Source organism: Equus asinus, chromosome 19 (genome assembly GCF_041296235.1).
Source record: "Equus asinus isolate D_3611 breed Donkey chromosome 19, EquAss-T2T_v2, whole genome shotgun sequence".
Lineage (NCBI taxonomy): Eukaryota > Metazoa > Chordata > Mammalia > Perissodactyla > Equidae > Equus > Equus asinus.
Genome location: NC_091808.1, coordinates 23,206,105 through 23,227,433, shown reverse-complemented (window position 1 = coordinate 23,227,433; position 21,329 = coordinate 23,206,105). Strand labels below are relative to the sequence as shown.

The window sequence follows — 21,329 nt, the reverse complement described above, 5'->3', positions numbered from 1 at the left end:
ATCAAGAAAATGAAAACAGACAAGGGAATATCAGAGTTAAATCAGATCCACCAACAGCAATAAGTCAATGCAGCCCATGAAATGGAAAGAAGCGCTCTAACAAAGACTAATATATGTTCACTTTAATAGAAAGACTTAGAACTGAGAGGAGACAAAAAAGCCAAAAGTAAAGAGAAGGTACCCATGGATAGTATTAGAGATTGGAAGTGAAAGATTCAAAGAAACACTGAGATAGTGTTTTCAATAGCAGTCAACAGAAATTTAATAAATTGAATTGGAGGAAGAGTTAGCCAAAAGCTACCTGACAGGAGAAAAACAATGAGCCAGCAGAGAATGGGAAGGTGAATCAGCAGTACTGTACAAAAGATCGAAAGCCACACACTTCAATCTTCAAATACAAGACACGGGGCCCTCCTACGCGTGAGCGTGTATGCATACAGACATGTGGGCTTTCAGAAGCTCTGAAGAACATGAGTGAAACACTGCAGGAGTAATCACCAGTACAGTTCAGCAACTAGACTGGAGAAGGTTGGTATTTAAATATTCACTTCAAATATCAGAGTAGAGAGAATTTAATTTATCCAGTCCAATGCCTGCAATATTACATGGAAACTGCTGGCTACATCTCTAAACACATGATCTCAAGATTCATTCACTCAAAGTATATTAAATGAGATTCTACTATGCATTAATAAGCAAGTATGTATATATTTTTTAAAAATACGTTTATAAAAAGTTTTTCTAAATGGCAAGATTCAGCACTTCAAAGTTCAGCTTCCTGAATTACTTATTCCTCTAAGGTTCAAGGTGCAAAGGTTTTACTGGCCATGCTATGTACGCCACACACATATTTACAACACATTTCTATCCATGTATCTTTCCTAGGCACTAAACTCTAAGATGATGTAACCATGTCCAACCCAAACACTGTAAACACTCCATAACGTGAAAATGATTCAGTGTACTTTATGGATCATTCAATTACTATATGATGATAATACTAAAAAACAGCATTTTAAACATTCGTGTCAGTTATACAAATAAGTGCCACAAAAATAGCTCTAAATTGAACACATTACTTTTCCATTTATGTAACTCCACTTCACCTAAATTAGCTCTCTGTACAAAACAGTGAAAAGATATCAGTTCTAAATATAGCATAGGATACTATTTCCACCAATCCAAGGAAAACACCAAAGTGGGTCAAGAATTTTCCTATCATAGTTTTTAAATTTGAATAAAAAATAGAAACTGGCACTAATTTCTTGCAGTTAAGGAATGCTATTTAAAAAAACCACACAAAGCAAACAGCTGCCAAGGCCACGTGTCTGACACAGGGGGCAGGCGGCACTTGATTTGAATAAGCAGCGGTCTCAGAAGCATGAGGTTCCGAAGGTGCTCAAAAAACATCCTGAGGGGTCAACACCTTATTTGCAGAGATTAGATACTGTGCACAGTGGCATTAAACAAACTCTCATTTAAGGAATAATTAGATCTGGAACTTTTTCTTAGATAAATTAGTTATTCTGAGTTGATCAAAATTAATATTTAAAAAACTATAGACAGAATACAAAAGATAAACAGGCTGCTCAAAGGGAAGAAGGGCGAGAAATCACACAATGAGCATGGCAAGCTGCTTTTCAAGTCTTTCTGCTCAGAGACTGCTTCTCAGATTTAAGGCAGTGCTTTCCAACAACCATTCATCTTATTGGAAACAAAATTCTCAATGGGCAGCAGACGACTTCAAATCCTGCCCACACAGCACCCCTTCCCTTCTGCACGTTCTCCTGCAGCAGTTCCCAGGATGGCCTGGGAATTACTGAGTGAAGGATTTCAGACTCAGCTACCAAGCACTTGTGCTCATCTCAGGGGCAAGCACGCATCAGGAAGGGCCCCCGGTGCTCATTCATGCATTCGACATCCACTGACTGAGCACCCACTATCTGCCAGCCATTACTCTCAGTGCTGAGGCCACTGCAGTAAACAAGAGAGGCAAGTCCCTGCCCTCACATAGTTTATATTCTAGTTTGGAGGAAAGAAAATCAATAAAAACAAAAAAGAATTAGGTCAGATGATAAGTAGTACGGTAGAATAAAGCAGGGGAGTACAGAGTACAGAGTAATACAGCTGTACAGAGATCGCTCTGATAAGACCACACTGCAGTCACATCTGAAGGGAGTGAGGAAGCATGCCACGTGTTCGCCTGGCGCCCTACATTTGCTCCTGGCAGAGAAAACGGCTAGTGCTAAGGACTTGCAAGGAGAGGATGAGGGGGGCTTCAGGAAACAGGAAGGCAGCCCATGTGGCTGAAAAAGAATGAGTGAAGGGGAGTCTGCTTGTGGCTGGGGAAAGGCAAGCGCCAGAGCTTAGATCTCCAGGACTACACATAAAGAAACAACCCTTCCAACTTAGTAGTTGTTATCATTCATTATCTTTTCCTTAGTCGAGCATCTCCCATTAAGACGGGGGACAAGCCATGTCCATGTGACATGCAGAAAGTATAGATTTCTTACATTTAATACAAAGCAATAGTATTTGGAGAGTTGAATTGAGAGAAGGATAATCACTTTCCTCTTTCTGAAGGGCACTGCCATCCCCACACTACAAGAATACCATAAAGAGATCTTTATTTTTGACGCCTTAAAATAATCCTCTCCAGCTTTTACATAAAAGGAACATTGGCAAATGACAACTTAGTTATGCTATGTTCTGCCAGAAGAGTTCAAGTCCAAGTGAATAAAATAAATGGCAATTTATAGTTGTAACATATGGTTAGACCAAATGGGTACCAACCTAAGATTTAAGAAATCTGAGTTCTAATTGATCCACTCCAAAAAAAAATTTTTTTAGGATGCTTAACCCTGGGCAAATCATACTAGGTCTCAGCTTTCTCATTTGTAAAATGAGATAATTAACCTGCTGATTTCTAGGTTCCCTTCCAGTTCACTACCAAAACTATAGCATGGAGCACACTTACAGGACTGAAGTCTAGAGCAGAAGGTACAGTTTCAAAGCATAAAGGCAACTACCCGTGACAAATTCTATGCCCACATCAAACTCTACATACCGTGGGTGGCCTCCGTATCTTAAACAATGGCATCAATCACTACTCCACTGCTCTTACCAGACAGACAGTGTTCCCTGAATGGTCCTAGACCTCAGCTCACCCCTTTCTCTTATTTTTCCCCATCTGAGCAGTTGCTAAGATACAGTGAGTCCACCAACCCTCTCTCTCTAAACGCCTCTTCTTCTCTCCATCCCCACATCACTACCACCACCTATGGGTCCAGTCCTCACCATTTCACACCTGGACTCTACTGCAGCAGCCTCCTAACAAGTCTTCAGTCTCATCCCACTGCCAACTACCCTCTGCGCAGTGCCAATCCATTTGAAAACACTGAGGGTGCCCTATGAACCAGGGAAATAAAGGCTCAACTTCTCCCCAGGGATTTCAAGACCCTTTACAACCTGATCCCAACCTACCTCTTTACCCTTAATTCCTCTTTAACATGTCTTATGCTCCTCTCACCTAAACTTTCCAACGAAAATCCATTCCTCACTTCCTCCATACTAACAGAAGCCGAATTCTGTTCAGATATCCACTCTTCAAGGACTAACCCTATCTTCAATCATGAAGTATGTCAAAACTGCTATGTGATCAGTTCTGACCAATATGACATAAGAGGAAGTCCACTGGAAGGCGTCTGGGAAGGCTTTAGTCCTTCTTGTAATGCTGGACACTGTCATACCCAGAATTATGGCAATCACCCTATAACCACTAGTAGGGAGATTACTGAGGTCAGAGCCACCAAGCTGAAGAGGGCAAAGTAGAAAGACAGCCAGATTTTGGGTCTCTGGTGCAGCCACTTACCTGCTCAACTCCCCAAATGGAGAGCTAGCCTACATGGAGATTACTTTAAATAAGATAGTACACTGTCTTTAAGCATTTGAGTAAGAATTTTCTGTTATTTACAGCCAACAGCATTCCATTCGATACTTTGCTAAAACTTTCACCTTTCAAGGTTTAGACACCTTTGCCACCTTCTCTGTGAGGCTCTTCAGATCCCTCCTGAAGTCAGCTTCTTCCTTCTCTATGATTCTACTGTACATTTTTATGGCTCCTATTATAAATTTATGACAGTACATAAGAAATTCTCTTACATTTATATACCAACTAAACTCTAGCTTCCCAAGGAATAGTCATTCTTTCCACTTTATCTCTAGCGTGTACCTCTCTCCTCAGCTACAGAAGCACCTATCCAACGCCTGTTCAGCATCACCATTCGATGCCTTATAGACATAACATTGGCAAAGAGAACTACTGCTTTCCTTCCCCACAGCAACAAATGGCACCACCATCTATTCTACTGCTAAAATCATACTAATTCTACTCTTTCTCCACACTTCATACATAATCCATCAGAAAGTTCTGTTGTCATTAACTCAAAAATATATACTAAACCTCATTACTTCTCATAATCTCCAATGAACAGTCCCAAGTGGTCTCTTTGCTTTCATTCTTGCCCCAACCCTGCAGTCTCTTTATTACAAAGGAGCAGAGGGAACTTTCTAAAGCATAAACCAAATCCTATCATTCCCATGCTTTAAATCCTTTCAGTGGTCTCCCATTAATCTTTGACACTCACTAGTCACCATCAATAATGACTTTCTCTCTAACCTTCCAACACTCTGAGCTCATCCACTGAGGAGCCTATACACTGGTGTTCCCTCTGCTTGAAACACTTGTCCTCCAGCTATTCACCTGGATGCCTCCTCTTCATCATTCAGGTTTCCAGTCAAACATCAGTTCTTTAAGGTCTCTCCTCAAGGCCCCTCACTACAGCAGTGCCTTTTCTGGAGCCCACAACCCCCACTCAAGTACACTCTACAGAACCTTCTTCAAAGCACTCATTTAGAAGGTCCTGAAAGTTTTTGTTGATATTAGTTTATGTATTGACAGTCTGTCTTTCTCCTTTCTCTCACTAGATTGCAAGCTCCTCGAGAATAAAATTCTATCAGTCATGTTTATTGTGGTATGAGTGCTGCCTAAGATATGGAGGAGGGTCAATAAATATTTGTTGATAGATTTATTCTGATTATGTCTTTGAATTCACAGTAGCTAATACACAGGAAGTGCTCAATAATTGTTTGGTGAATGAAAGCAATTTGCTAACTGGAAATTTTTCTATTATGTTCCTTTCATAACCAATTTCAATAAAAGACATAAATTTCCCAAAGCTAAATCCATACTTACTACTGAGCAACGGCTAGTTGATGATGATTCATTCTTCTCCGGGAGCAGCAACAGCGATTTCATATTTTCACTGTCCGCATAATCCACAGGCCGCAGACCAAATATGTTACTGGTAAAATAAGTACAGATAGGTTTAAGCAAATAAAATGTACGACTTGATTCTTAACTAAATGGATGCACTAATGGAACAATTTCTTCAACTTCCTCAATAATATACAATTTTTACTAAAATAAATGACTCTGAATACATGTAAGGCATAAGGATCAAGTAACATAAGCTGCTGAATTCAATGGAAAAAAGACGTGAAATTTCAATTTGAAACAAGACCATTACAGGGAGCATTTTTAATTGACTATATTGCTACTAACATACGAATTTTTCACAACTCTGCATTCTTCTGCATTCATATTCATATTTTAAAACATAGCCTCATAATCATTAATCACTATGGGTGAGATGGTTTCAAATGCAAATAAAAACCATTTACTGTAGCTATTATAGGCTCTGTAGTCTATATAAACAAATACAGAAATTAGATAAATTCATAGGCTAGGCATTTAGATCCACTAGAAGGAAAACCATGCCCCACAACAAAGAATTTAACAAAGTAGTGAACAGGGCACTTTTAAAATTAATTTCAGGGGCCGGCCCAGTGGTGCAGCAGTTAAGTCTGCACGCTCTGCTTCACTGGCCTGGGATTCACCAGTTCAGATCCTGGGTGCAGACCTATACACCGCTCATCAAGCCATGCTGTGGCAGCGTCCCACACACACAGAAAAGAGGAAGACCGGCACAGATGTTAGCCCAGTGACAATCTTCCACAGCAAAAAGAGGAGGGTTGGAGGTGGATGTTAGCTCAGGGCTAATTTTACTCAAAAAAAAAAAAAATTTTAATAAGTAGACACCCTATAATCTATAATAGTCACAGCCATCACAGAACAAAGTGGTATGGTTCAGAGAACAAGCTGATGCAGACCTCTCAGCAGGTATTAATTCAAAAGCCACAGAACAGTACACTGGACAAGACTTTAGAGATCCAGTACGACTGCTATTTCGTAGATGAGAAAACAGAGAGAGAGAGGTTCCAATGACTTGAGAAAAGTCACATTTTCCTTGTTTATTCCACTAATATTCAATATTGCCCATCATTAGTCTTTCAATTATAAGTAACTTGTTAAAATTATGACTTTTGTCTACCATTCCACTTCCTTACATATGGTTTCAAAATAATTTTAATATATTATACTGTCTCCAAAAGTTTTCTATGAGCATTTCTCTTATAATCCTTTATGGTTTTTAAGATTATCGTATATCCATATAATGGCCATTAAAGTTCATGTGAAAATGCAATGTGCTAAACAGGATATAAAATGATAAACATAGTACAATACCAGTTTTTCAATTTGTGTTGAATGCATAGAAAAAGATCTGGGAAGAAACAGTGAATCAGCAGGGGAAGAGGAAGGAGGAAGCTGCCAGCTGTTTGAGGCTCCATGGAGGGTGCACAGATGAGGGATACAGCATCTATTGGGTTTAGAGACAAGGCCATTGACAACCTTGGAGAAAGATGTTTCGATGGCTTAGCAGGAAAAACAGGCTAGTGGATTAAGGAAAGAAGGGAATCCCCAGTCTTGCAAATGTTTCTTTAATGACTGCTATTCATGACTATCAGGTTCAGCCACTCTTTCTTTTTGGGACGGTGCTGGATAAACACTGGTAAATTCATATTCTCAGATTCCCCTTTAAGCCAGGTCCAATAACATGTAACCTTCCTCTGGCAAGAGTCTTTCTCTAGCCAAGGTATAATACCTCAATTGTGTTTCAGCTTTCTGATTTACAACAAAGTGATACGAGTCACTGTGCTGGAATTTGGGAAGACCCATACACTTAGAGCAGACAATCAGCTTGCTTCAAAGGGTAGCTGATCTCATTTACTACACATGATGCTTCTCAGTTTCATTCTCTAAATTATTATGCCCACATGCCAAATACACAATCTCCTTGCACACATATGCTGTAATATGACAATCAAAAATTAGAAGTCTAAGAACCAATATTCTAGATCTTACACCACCAAGTACACAAATGAATAAACAATAAAAAAGCCACACTATATGCCATCAAAAAATCACTGCATACATAAGGACGTTTTCACAAAGATAAATGCAGATTTTACACTTCAAAGAAATAAAATTTAAGAGCCCAATCAAATGCACTGTAATGCTCAGTAACTATAGTATAGCTATTTTACACAAATACAAATAGAAGTCTACTATGACAACATGAAAGATTGTCACATGAAAGTACTTCCTAAAGTATCACCATCAGCTAGTGAGGACTTTGAACCAAAAAATAACCAATAAAACAATGGTCTGAACAAGTAAGATGCTTTTACCATCTAAAGAACAGCTTCATAAAATGATTAGAAAGATTCTAATTTACATTTAGAGTCTTTACTACATGGCTTACTACCTCATGTGGTCTTTAAACATGTGGTTTCTCCACAGGGATTACGGACAGCTTCTGCTTATACACACAGTCGCTAAAACCCTTAGGCCCCCTTATTGCTACTGGAGAACGGCACATTACAAATGCTACAGACTGAAAGATAATCAGCCAAACCTCAGCCCTATAGCATGGGAGATGGAGTCTATGAAATCCTGGTGCATTTTGGCTTTGTTGTGGACCACTGAAATTTGGAATTAGACACTAGTTTTGCTTCAAAACACCATAGCAAGAGAAGACAGGGCACACGTTAAGATTTCTCGTCTATAATGTAGGCACAAAAAAGTCATAAAACTTTTTTCCCCATAATGATATATTTGAATGAATTAATACTTTGCTTACAGACTTGGTGTGAAAAATCAGTTTAAAATGTACATAATTAAATTTATTCTTTTTTTAAAAATAGGTAATACATAGAGGAAAAATCACATGTTGTCACTTGCACAAGGGACTATCAATGTGACAGATTATTAATTGAAGACAGTGAAAGTCAGTTATTCTCCATTACTACATAGGAAAGAAGACTTTTTTAGATTTACTGCAACATCATGGATTCTGAATACATACCAATGATTTAATTTGCTATTTATTCAAATGGGTTACCAAGGGAACTTACAGAATGATTTTTTCTAAATGTTCTTAAATATAGTATGCTTTCTATTTCCTGACATATTTTAACCTAAAGCCTTAACACTTAAACTAGGTATTGTGGAGGGGTACCTAGACTCAGACAACCCTGTCCTTGCAATCCTACTGAGAACAAATACTCATTCAAGAGATGAGTATAGAAGTGCTAAAGTGGAAACTAAAGCCCAAGTATGAGGTGAGACGTGAGAGGGATCCCGAAGGAGGCAAAGAGCACACGTCAGCAAACAAGACGGCCTTGAGCTCGAGATGAGAAACCGGAATGTGGGGCATGAATGTGAAGGGTCCGTGGGGTTAAGCAGCGCGATTGTTGAAATGGATGGAATTAATGGAAGAAAGCCTTCTATTAAGGCTGAAGAGTCTAATCGCTGTATGCTCGTGTGTCAGAGCCAAATACAATATGGAAAACTGATGAATAATCAGGCCTAAAGCAACGGTCATTAGAGACAAAAACAGTACGTAGCTGTGAAGTCAGAAAGGCACAGGGTGTACGAGTTAAACTACATGGGTCCATGCGACACCAATACAATTAAAACTATTCTCCGAATATTGGAAACCATCGACATCTTCACCGCTGATCACACATGTAGAGCACAACAGCATGTTAGCACCTTTCACAGGCACCACTTCTGACAGCTCAGTTCCCTCAACGCCCTACTCAACAAAGTCCCCTATAATTCAGTGAATCCCACATAATTACATATAGATAATATGCTTTTATCTAAACTAAATCCTAAAAATGTTGGTTTTTTCTGGTTACTGAAACATTTTACATGATCATTAACCACTCAGGAGTTGTGTGACTTTAGATGAGTTACTTAACCTCTTGTGCCTCTCTTTCCTCATCTATATTCACAGGATTGTTGCAAGGACCAAATAAATTAAGACATCAAAAGCATTTAGAGCCAGCCCGGACGGCAGAGTGGTTAAAGTTTGGCACTCTCATTGCTCCGGCCCAGGGTTCGTTTCCTGGTCATGGAACCGCACCACCTGTCAGTTGCCAAGCAGTGGAAGTGGCTCACAGAGAAGAACTACAGGGACTTACAAATAGAATATACAACCATGTACTGGGTCTTTAGAAAGAAACAAACAAACAAAGAAAAAAACAAAAAGCACTTAAAATAGTGCCTAGTAGACAGTAAACACTCAGTAAGTGCCTGCTATTAATATTACTATATTTTCATTTTTGGAAGACAGATACAGAATGAAGATGAGGGAACATACATTACACCTGGAGCGTTCACCTCTTCTCTTCATTTTCGCCAATTTGATGATGCCTTTCATGCATGCTTTGAAAGGATAATTTGGATGTGTACTAAGGGAAAGTACAGAAGCCTAGTTTCTCAGCAACATTAAAATAGGAGTAGATTTTCATTTTCCTGTATGGTTCAATGTAAAGAGAGAGCATCAACCAGATGACTTTGAAAATCCTTTTCCTCACTAGGTTTCTTTTGGATCACTCAGACTGATGAAAAGGAAGCACTTACTAAAGGATTAAGTTGCGGTGCTCAATGTCTCAGCTTCACCCCAAGGGCAGAGCTCAGAATTGAGTAGAATCCTTTAATGTCCTTTTCTACTCAAGAAAGATATGGCAGCCTCCCACCTACAACGATGCCCGAGGTGAGTTTCACCACTAGTAAAAGGGCAGGAGGAAAGACGGGCAAATTTAAACTTGCACTTGCACACACAGATCGTTGAATCCCAAACACACATGTGGGACGGCATTTTTATGAATGCTAACCCTATCATGCACAACAGGATACTAAGGCAGTCCGTGAATGTAACCCCTTATGAATAAACATGAAATTGCAAACACATACACTTTAATTTTTTAAGTCATTTGGCTTGCTGTGGAAGAGGAAAAAGCACAGAAATTCAAAAGAGCAACTTGTTTTTTTAAAAGCTATAACACATAAATTATCTCTGTTATAGGAGATTAATTTTTAAAAAATTAACTAGGGCAATGGGACAATTAATAGGTCCAATGGTCCATATAATATTTTCTAATTAAGAATTCTAGATCCTTGCACGGAAAACTCTGTTAATGACAGACCAAGTACTAAATCCTAAACTCTACATATCTGTTAAAAAAGAAAAAGGACAAATGACATTATGACATTCTGCATACACCCAAAATGGTTCTGACGTGACTGCAGGAGTTTTCGTTTTAGGTTCACACTGGGATGCAGAGAAGGCAGTGGTGAAGAAAGACAGCTGATGAGGTTTTGAACAGTTATCAATATAAGTATTCTCAGGCAACAGGCAACAAAGAAGTATATATAGAAGATATGAACCTTTTTCTCATTACCTGAGGCTCTAATTTTCCCTCATGGGCAATGGGACTCCTATTTTAGCTCATAAGAGGTAAGTTTCTCATACAAAGCACAAGTAAATTCAGAGTTAAATGAATTAATACTGTACTCAAATGCAAGATGCATTTTAAAAATGCCAGTTTGCACAGCAAAAGCTCAAAGCATATTAGAAAGTATTTTAAATAAAATGTGACTTAAAAAAAACAGCAAGGTGTTAGAACATTAAAATTAAATCAAAACAAAAGATAAAGTCTGGAGTAGATATATAGCCTTCTACTGTACACATATTCCCTCTATAATCAGAAAGACTTAAGACCCATACTCCTTGCAGTAGGAAAATCCATAGTTGAAGATCACAGCCTCTGTGGGAGAAAAATGGGCTGAGGCGCCTTCACTGGTGACCCGTGAAAGTCCTGTATTTCTTAAAGTAAGTAATGAAGATGGCAGATAAAGAGTATCAATAATATATCTAATTAGAATGGATGTGGGGTTTAGTTATCATGCCTTGTCTTATAAGGTTTCAAGATTTCCCTCCACCAGTATTCAATAAGATGCTTTTAAATTCACCTGGCTTTGCAGTAAATAATACTCCATTCTTTCTTTTCCTATGCCTGGTCTTCCACAGACATTCAACACCTAATTATATTTCTGAGTTGTTGACTCTCCCTACCTCCTGAGCTATAAAAATGTTCTCGCTTACATTCTATAAATATACTGAAAAGATAGTTCTTGAGCCTTCTCTCCAATATTTAAAGTCATATGGTCTTAGCACCATTCATGACAACTTAATACCAGAACATACCAGAATATAGAATTTTCTAACCTGGATCCCTTAGCCCTCGAATACAAGCTTTCCTCTCTTCCAAAGACATCCAAGAACAACTCTAAGGCTGCATTTCCTTCATCTCAGGTTTTCTTCTCTCCCAGGGCTAAGTTATAAAAATCTTTACTCCTCTTTACAAGTTTGCTTTACCCTCAATTGAACTAATTCAAACTAAAATTCTCACAGTAGCAGAAAAGGTTTAAGTCAATCAAAATACACCAAATGTTGAGTAAGAAGAATCTACATTTGGTGTGAGGACGTGCGCCTTCTATCAAACATGCTTTCAATATGAACTCCATTAACCATCACTTCTTTATGTCTATAGTGCAATGAAAAGCAACGGGTACGTCCGGTGCTGGCTTACAGGCCTACTTTGGCTTACAGGGCCCTGAAGGATGTGGAAACAAAGATAGCATTTTTTAGCATTCAGTACCCAAAGACTATCACAACATTTGACTAAAAAATATATAAAGGAAGACCTGAAGCTTTATGAGTTTGAGACACTCTGAGATACATACGAGAAATATAGTAAGGACAGTACTTCTTCTCAGACCCTGTCTCATTGGTGTGCCCTTTGCTAAGCATCAGTAAGATGATCTTCATGGGCACCCTCCTAAAGATCACAGCCTCAGATGAAAGAGCAAAATAGGCAAACTTTATTTTTATAGTCCACAGGGACTATTTAAAAATAAACTCAATAACAAAAAAGTCCATTTTCTCCTTAGTATCTACAGTCTACTATTAATACATTAGTATTTCAGAGAGATAACTACCAGCAACAAAACTGGAGAACTCTCCAAATATTATACAATATGCAAATTATCAAAGTCGATAACATTGTGCCGGGGTCGGGGGGAAGGGGTATTTCTGTAAGAGACTCCACTCATGTTTCGGAGACCAGAGGAGGTGGAAGCACCCAGCCTGCCTTAAGAAGCTATGAGTATAACTCTAATATCAAAACCTGAGGGCAAAAGCGAAAAAGAGAACTACTAATCATTTTAACTTATAACTACAAATACAAAAATCCTAAATAAAACCCTAGCAAACTGAGGTACTTGTTTAAACACCAACATACTACACTAAGTTAAGTTTGCCCCAGGAACACAACATGGTTTAATATTTAAAAATTTATTAACACCATCAACAGGCAAAAAGTCTAAGATCATCTCAGTATAAGCTGAAAATCATTTAATAAAATGAAATACAATCTTGTTAAAAAATTGTAAATTAACTGAAAGGAAGATCTTTATTTTTAATATTAATTTTAATATTGACTGTAAACCTACAATTAATATTTTTCAAAAATGAGAATAAAACAAGTATGCCAACTATCACCATTATTTTATACTATTGTTCTGGAAACTTTGACAAATGCAGTAAGAAGTGAAAGTTAATAAACGATAATTAGATCCTCAGAATTAGATGTTGACTAGATCTAAGAGAAAAGTACTAAAATAAACAGCTTTCCTATACATCAGGAACAAGTTATATTTATTAATAGAACATCCAGTTCACCTGGGCAACAAAAGAACCAAATACCTAGAATAATCTCAATAAATAGGTGCATGTGTATATATGCACACATATGAAACAGATTTAACGCTTTACTAAGATGTATAACAGAATGCTTAAACAAAGAAACATACCATGGTCCTGAGTGAGAAATCAACTTTATTAAACCTACTATAATCTATACACTTACCAATTTCAATCAAAACCCTAAGTTGAAACTTAATACAGTAAATCAAACTTCACGTGAAGAAATAAATTGATAAAATTACCTAATTCTCCACTCCACCTCCCATCCCTACCGTCACTACTTTAATTCAGACTCTCACTCCTCCCCTGGATCACTGGACACAGCTCTGTACTGAGCTTCCCGTCCAGCATGGAGGAGGGAGTTTTCAAGTTAAAATGTGAACTCTTCAGCACACAAGGCCTTTCACTGCCCTGTCCACCTTCTCTGGCCTCTTACCTCCTCCTCCTCCCTCTCATTCCAGTCTTGTGTCACTAACAGAAGCTCCTAGAACTAAATGGAACTTGGTTTTATGTTGGTGGAACTTGGTGGATGTTAGCACCCATCATCTCCTCTTTCTCAAAATCCATCCTCTGTTCTTCTTCAAAATTCAGCTGAAGTGCTGCTTTCTCTAGAAAGTCTTTCATGACGTCTTCTAGTCACATTTACAGCCCCGACTCTAGACTTCCAGAGAATCTTGGGCACTGACCTATGAGGGCACGTATCACACTGACCATAATTGGTGCTGTACCTGTCTGTTCACGCCTGCTAGAATACAAGTAGCAGACGAAACAAATGAGAAGATGAAGTGAAGGAAGCAATGGAGAGAGTATGAGGAAACATAGCAGGATTTCGTTGGAGACTCAGAAAAGGAAAGCATGTAAGTAAAAAGAAGATTCCAACCTTGAGGTAATAAGTTTGCCAAAATGTCTGTTCTAGAGCTAAGGGATGTCATTTAGAAATTTAGAATAAAGGAAAGGACCCCACTTATCTACAACTTCAATTATTCAAGTACCAAGCCCTAAAGAAGGAGAGACAGAAGAATAGCTTTTGCCATTTTTGATTCCTACCCTTCTTTCAGAGATGAGAAGAGTCTAGTCCCGGTTATTAAGAGAAGGATTCCATTAAGAGTAACAGTAATGTAACAAGCAGAGGAAAAAAAAGAAAACATTTTTGCCAACTCAGATTCTAGAGTCTGAGATATTAATGGTTTAAATGGAACAACAGCTTCAGGCAAAAAAAGAAGAGTAGAACAACTGAGTCCCCATCCTCCCCTAAACAAATGGAGGAGGCACAGGAATGAATTTCATCTATTCTCACCTGTCAGTACTCAACTTTAGAAAGCCAATATAGAGAACATTGGCAGAAAGACAAATAGAACTTAAATATTTCAAGGCTGTAGAAATTACTTTGGGTAGCCATGATCCTATAAACGGTACCATACTATGGATGCCCGATGCGCAAGAGACTAAGAATTCTTACCAGGGAGCAGACATCATTCACTCTGAGATCTACCAGGAACCAGTTCCGCCACCCTAGAAAAGGAGCAGCTTATGGAAACTTGGTTTTAGACATTCTCTTCACACTTACAGTGAAGTTGGGAGCAGAGGGAGGCAATTCCTATTTTCATATCATCTGACCCTTTATCAAAAGAGAGGAAAAAATACACCATCTTTCCATGCATGTAAACACTAATTCATTCTACAAATGTGGGCGCAGACCGTGTGAAGCACTTGGCAGGACCTGCGAGGGAAGACATGATCCTTGGTACACAGAGCATACAACCTAACAAGAAGATAAGAAGCAAATATACTGCCACCTAAGTTCGATGACAGGGAGGAAGCACCGAAGACAGACAAAAGAATCAGGAAAGCCAGCCCGAAGGAAAGGCCACCTAACGTGAAACCCAAAGAATGAGAAACTGGCCACCAAAATGACTATTCCAGACAAAGGGAAGGCCTATTTAAAGGCTAACAGGCAAAACAGCCTAGCACATTTAAGGAAATAAAGATTTAGAAAGGCTAGTGCAAAGAATGCTTGAAGGAAAGGGGACAGGAGGAACTGTGGGAAGACGAGGCTGCAGGTGTAGGCAGCACCAGACCATCCACGGTCTTATAAACCACGTTTTGAAGTCAATTCTTATTTTAAAAACATTAAGAAGTACCCGTGAAGAGTTTTAAGCAAATAAGTGATTTGGCCAGAGTTGTATTTTTTGAAAGCTCTTGGGCTGCAGTTTGGAGAATGATTAAAGAAAAGTAATCCTCAAAGAAGAGATCAGTTAGAAAACTGGTGAAGCCTCTCAGATGAACAACTACTGCTATAAAATAGAACAAAAAACAGCAAATCTTTAATATGACCAACAGTCGGAGAAGGAGGAATAACAAGTTTAGGAACAGCTCCCACACTGTTAGACCCGAGGTTAAATCACCCCCTGCATTTGCCCCACAGCTGCCTTACTATCCTCTATCCAACATCATTCCCAACCTCTTTCTTCAAATGAACCCTCCTTCCCCACGATCCTAACTCTATTGACCAGCTATCCAATACAGTAGCCACTTGGCCCATGTGGCTATTTAAATTATTTAAAATAAAATACATTTTAAAGTTCAGTTCCTCAGTAGCAACAGCCACATTTCAAGTGTTCAATAGCAACAGATGGTTAGTGGCTACTGAGTGCTCAGCACAGATACAGAGCATTTCCATCACTGCAGAAAGATCTATTGGACAGTGCTGGGCTATAGATGTACCTAAACCTGCCACTTCACTAGGTAAGCCGATTTAAAACAACACATCCATCTGAGAAGGCACCTGTGAAGGCAGACTCGCTCCCTGCCTCATGCCCACAGTTTGTATATTAATAAGCTTCACAGTGTGGTGAAGAATCATGGTGTACAACCACAAGGCGGGCCCTGTGTTTTGGCTCATTAATCCTCATACTAGGCTCTGAAGAAATAGAAAAGCAGCAGGCATCACCCATGCTTTATAGGTGAAGACACCAAGGCAGAGAAATTAACCTGCCTGAGGCTATAAAGTCAATAATGGAGTCACAAATAAAAGCTGGCTTCCCTAATGCCCTGACCAGTGCTACATTCATTAAAGTAGTCATGACTGATTTAAGAACCCAAGGATGGAAACTATTCAGTCTCACCTGATCCAAACAACCATTTGCCTTATCAAATGGCTTGCCACACTCACAAGAGGGTCATATCTGTTAGGTCCACATATATATAAATGCACACACACACACGGACCTAATATGCGTATGTGTGTATGTATGTTGTGTGTGTACGCACACGTGGAAAAAAACAGAGAAGTCAAAATCAGAAGAAGATGCGTCCCTTGAGCTTGCCCCAACTATCTCATCACATGAGATGGGAAATAAAGGCTATGAGACACACTGACCGAGACTAACAGCACCAAGGTACGGCACATTCCTGCATTATTAGCTTTTCAATTATGTTATATGGTTACCTATAAAAAATTACAACCCAGAAGCAATCTGCCTCTGTAACCAGAGTAAGCCTGACTTTCGTGTGCTCCTTCCATACCTATAGAAGCAACAGAGGCACAGAGAGGCAATTCCTGCATTTTCATTTCAACTACCTCATTAAAGAATACAATAATATATAGGGAGACATGAACCAAGTTATAGATTAAAGATATAAAAGCCACATTTGGCACTTGCTTGTGACACTCTTAACAATAGTAATTTTAAAATGCAGCCGCCAGCATTTACTAATGCATCTCTGTGCCCTGACACAGCAAAACAATTTACCCAGAGCTTCATCTGAACGACGTGAAAATCTAAGAAATCATTCAACTGCACTTGCCCAACGTCTGAATTCGTACATATTTTAACTGTTGTTATAATACACAGAAACAGCATAAAAGGAATAGAATATTTAAAAGAATTCTCAAGTATTGGGAAGCAGACATAATAGTTATTTCTATGCTTCTAATTCTTTTCTTATTAGTAAGTCCAAATCAATCCACAGAATATAAAAACTAAGTGAATTTTTGCAGAAAATCAAAGCTTCCAAAATTAATTTGACAATTGTTTCTTAATTTGAGAACTGTTTCTAAAAGTGTAAATATATAATTATCATAAAGGAAAAAGGCATGAATGCTGATTTTAAATCCAGAACATAATGGTCACATCTAATTTCAGTTGGGAAAGAGAAGAAAAAGAGCCATCAACTTTATTAAAGTCTTGCTTCATCACAGACCTTGACTCAGGAAAACAAGTCAACTAAAAAATGTGTTTTTAAGTTAAACTACTTACACTGCATTCCTGGAGGCTCCATAGGAAAGTAATAACTTGACTATATCCACATGCCCATTCTTGGCCGCGTCGTGAAGTGGTGAGTCATTCTGATACCCGGTGGTGTTCACCAAGGCCTTATGCTGGAGCAACAATTCCACTACCTTTAGGTGCCCATGATTGCAGGCTTCATGCTAATTAAATAAATAAAAAGAAAAGGAGTGAGAAGAGTGATGAGGAAGAGCAATAGATGTCATAATAAACCCACATTCTAGAAAAACAAATGTGAACCTCAGTCAGGAAATTGGTTCTTCCCTAAATACTCATACAGACCTAAGTTGTTGAGAGAGTAAAAGCCACTACTAATAATCTTTGTGATAAGATACATGGGGATCAAGATCTATGCAATTCATGGAAAAAGATGCTATTCATTTGAGCCTTGGATCAAGTGCTCTTTTTTTAAGAAGAAAATGCAGCTTTAAACCAATATTGGTTCCTAAATTGTTCCACAATAATAAACTAAAAACAACAAGAAGAAAAAGACTTAGAAAGTATTTAACAACCAGATCATGCATAAAATCTGAAATTCTCCAAAGCTGAACAGAATTCACTAAATCAGGCACTTAGCAACATGCTCAGTGGTGCACCCGCACATACATATAACCGTCCAACAAAGTGAATATCCTAGAGAGCATTTACAAGACAAGCCTCTCTATCTGCTGAAGCTACAGATTACTGTATGGCTGTTGTCAATGATAACACAAGCAACACGGAGTAGGTGCTCAAAAAGAGCTTACTGAATGAATGACATAACTGGTAACAGAGGAATATTCAGAGATGCCTCACATACAAATCTCTCCTTAGGTCTAATGAACTGTTAACAACGCCATTACGTTGTATTCTAATAAATCTCTAGGATACTGTGCTTTTTAAGTACATCTATTCAATTCATAAGCAATACCACACTAAACGTCTGTAGGTCTATTTCTAGGAGAAAGGAATCCAAATTAGGCATCGGATCGCCTAACTCACCAACTTTGACTACAATTTGCCTTAGTGGCTTAAAAAAAAAGAAGTTAACCTTCCTTTGAGAAGGTTAGTTAGCCTGTGGAGTCAAAACAATAAAGTGCCTCTGATCCAGACTAAACCCTCCGAGCTTAAAGATTTGGCAAGAAGTCATTGTACAGAACTTTAAACCTGTATTTGCACCTGGCCTAATGAGAATCTCCCCATTTCTGTGCTGAATCTGCAGTTCACAGGGTAAGGGCATCCACCTCATCTGCTGACACTTCTATGGCTGCAAACCGCATGCTTATTGTCCTAACTAGTCCAGACAGCACTTGTTCCCACGTATTTGCGCCATTCTTTTTCCAGACTATACTTCACACTGCATTTTTAGTAGTCATGCATTGCTTAACGATGGGGATACATTCTGAGAAATGTGTCAGGCGATTTCGTTGTTGTGAGAACATCAGAGTACACTTAGACAAACCTAAACGGTACAGCCCACTAGACACCTAGGCTCTACGGTACTAATCTTATAGGGCCAGCATCACATATGCGCTCCGTCGTGGACTGAACCATCATTAAACACAGTGCATGACTGTAAGAACAAGCAAAGACTTCAAAATGTTCAATGTAAGCAAAGATTTCTACTGCCTCTATACATTTGCAATTGGATAGGATATGAGTGAGGTTAGGATACATCCTCAATAAGAATCACTTCTTTGTGATACATTCTTATACCTAGTGCCTCTGACTTCTCTGTTCCAAGAAATCTGGTTCCAACGACATGCAATGCTGTAGAATGGAGCTGATGTCAGCTGCAGCAGTCACCTCCATACATTAGCTAAATTCAGCAATATCCTGTAACTGGATTCCTAAACCTAAAGGTAGTCAGTCAAAAGGTAGCCAACTTCTTGCCTGTCACAATTGAAACGCTAGATGAAAAAAAAATCATTTTCTCTTGGTGAAAATATAAGTTCTTCAGTTTAAAAAAGAGAGAGTATAGGGCAGAGGATAATAAATAGACCACTGAATAACTATAATAATGATATAAAACATACACAGAATGAGCATAAAAACAAACAAATGGAAAACTACCAATGGTGTCCATCCAGCATGGTCTTTAACATTTGGGTCGCTCCCATTTTGTAAGAGGTATTCAACAGAAGGTATGTCACCCTAGGAGAACAATGAAAAAATAAAAAGAAATTAAAAATCATCAGGAAAATAAGATATTGAGATTGTTGGGGTTTGTTTTTTGAGATTCTGTCTTCTTCTAGATAGAATAAAACAAATCTTTTCTCTTATACCTATTGCTTATGAGTTAATAAATAGTAAGCTATGTATGTATGAATTGTTCTGAGGTACCCAGTCACGGAAGTGATATGGGCCATCCTTGAATACAGAATGCAAAATCTCTGCTCTCAGCAACCCATATCAAAATTCATTTCAAAATACCAAATAAAGGACACAAGCCAAAGACCACAAAACATAAGGAAGTTTTTTTTTTTTGAGCAAGATTAGCCCTGCGCTAACATCTGCCTCCAATCTTCCTCTTTTTGCTGAGGAAGACTGGCCCTGAACTAGCATCCGTGCCCATCTTCCTCTACTTTATATGGTTTGCCAAGTGATGGCATGTCTGCATCCGGGATCTGAACCAGCGAACCCCGGGCCGCCGAAGCGGAACTTGCGTCCTTAACCACTGCGCCACCGGGCCAGCCCCCATAAGAAAATTTTAAAGTCATCATTTCATTTGTGGAAAACATCCTTTTTAAGCATACATGAAAATGGATTCTGAGTATTGTTTAAAACAAAATTAAAGACAAGAAGGCTGCTCAGTGAAACCAACATTAAAACTGCCAAAAAACTGTCTTCTTGGAATTACTCTACTTACCTTGAATACATTAATTTAGTTCATATTCACCTTATTTGCTCAAAGATATTCTTCTAGGCAGAGGCAAGGCTTATTTTCTCCAAAAATAACTGACAGCTTACTCTGAATAAGGCTAAACAAACAAAAGTTAATTTACAACTGACAATGTTGTGTCCAACCGGTTTTGAGAAGTGCTTCTTTAAGGAGGAAATCTCTCCCCTCCCACTCTCAGCCCCAATACTCTTCTGAAATGAGCTTTGTCCTCTATTTACTTGATAATGCAGAAGTCAGTAAGTCCCCTGAAACCAGCAACATTTGCTTTAATTGATGGTTTGGGCTACCTCTCAAAAACAGCCAATCTAAGATGGTACTTTACCTAGTTTTCTAAAAAAAGCCAAATCCACAAGGAACATAAATTTTTATGTTCCTAAATTAACAAAATGACCTGAAATATTTAACGGGACAAAAAAATTAGTATTATATATATTTCAACATATATATTGCCTCAGTTCCAATTTAAAATATTTTCTCATAGTTCTTTAGGGGTCCATACACCTCTAGTACAAGTTAACATGTATGTAGCATCTTTTGCTCTATATTCAAGTCAGTTCCAAGTGAAGTCAGGAACATCTGTCGAGATACCAATGTGAACTTTTTAAACAATCTCATGAATACTGGGGCAGATGAACTGCCAGAACCATGTATTCCCAACACTCAACACGAAAGTATCCACAAAAACCTTCTCAAAAATTTCCCCATTTTAATTCTACATGATAATCACAAAAATACATTAACCTAATGAAGCCCACAAAATATTATAAACATATCTGTGGAATGGAAGCCTCACACGGGCATAGTCACATAGTAATACAGAGACAGTTTACAAAGTAAAAGCAGAATCTCTTGTAAGCTTGCTAGACAGCGGCGCTTTTCTTTCATGTTACCTCTTCACATTATCAAAGGCGTCTTCTGTTAACATTCCACCCCTAGGCTTCCCACAAATGTCAGCTGATTTGCAAACTGCTGGCTTTTTATATCCAATCTGCTTTCTCCTCCCTAATACTTAAAAGTTTGTCATATTTTTATCGTTCTACTTTATGTAAATTTAGAGTCGTGCACATAAATAAAATTATG

At 38.4% G+C, this 21,329-nt stretch overlaps 1 protein-coding gene across 2 annotated transcripts in view; it reads right to left on the bottom strand.

Moving 5' to 3' along the window:
* BARD1 (BRCA1 associated RING domain 1) overlaps window positions 1–21,329 on the bottom strand; it is a 79,477-nt gene that overhangs the window by 19,189 nt on the left and 38,959 nt on the right. For both annotated transcript variants that reach the window (XM_014843589.3, XM_070489781.1), the window contains exons 5-7: window positions 19,421–19,501; window positions 17,339–17,511; window positions 5,255–5,363 (exon numbers count right to left, since the gene is read on the bottom strand). In XM_014843589.3, the coding sequence (XP_014699075.3) occupies window positions 5,255–5,363; window positions 17,339–17,511; window positions 19,421–19,501 (363 nt within the window). The remainder of the gene's footprint in view (window positions 1–5,254; window positions 5,364–17,338; window positions 17,512–19,420; window positions 19,502–21,329) is intronic.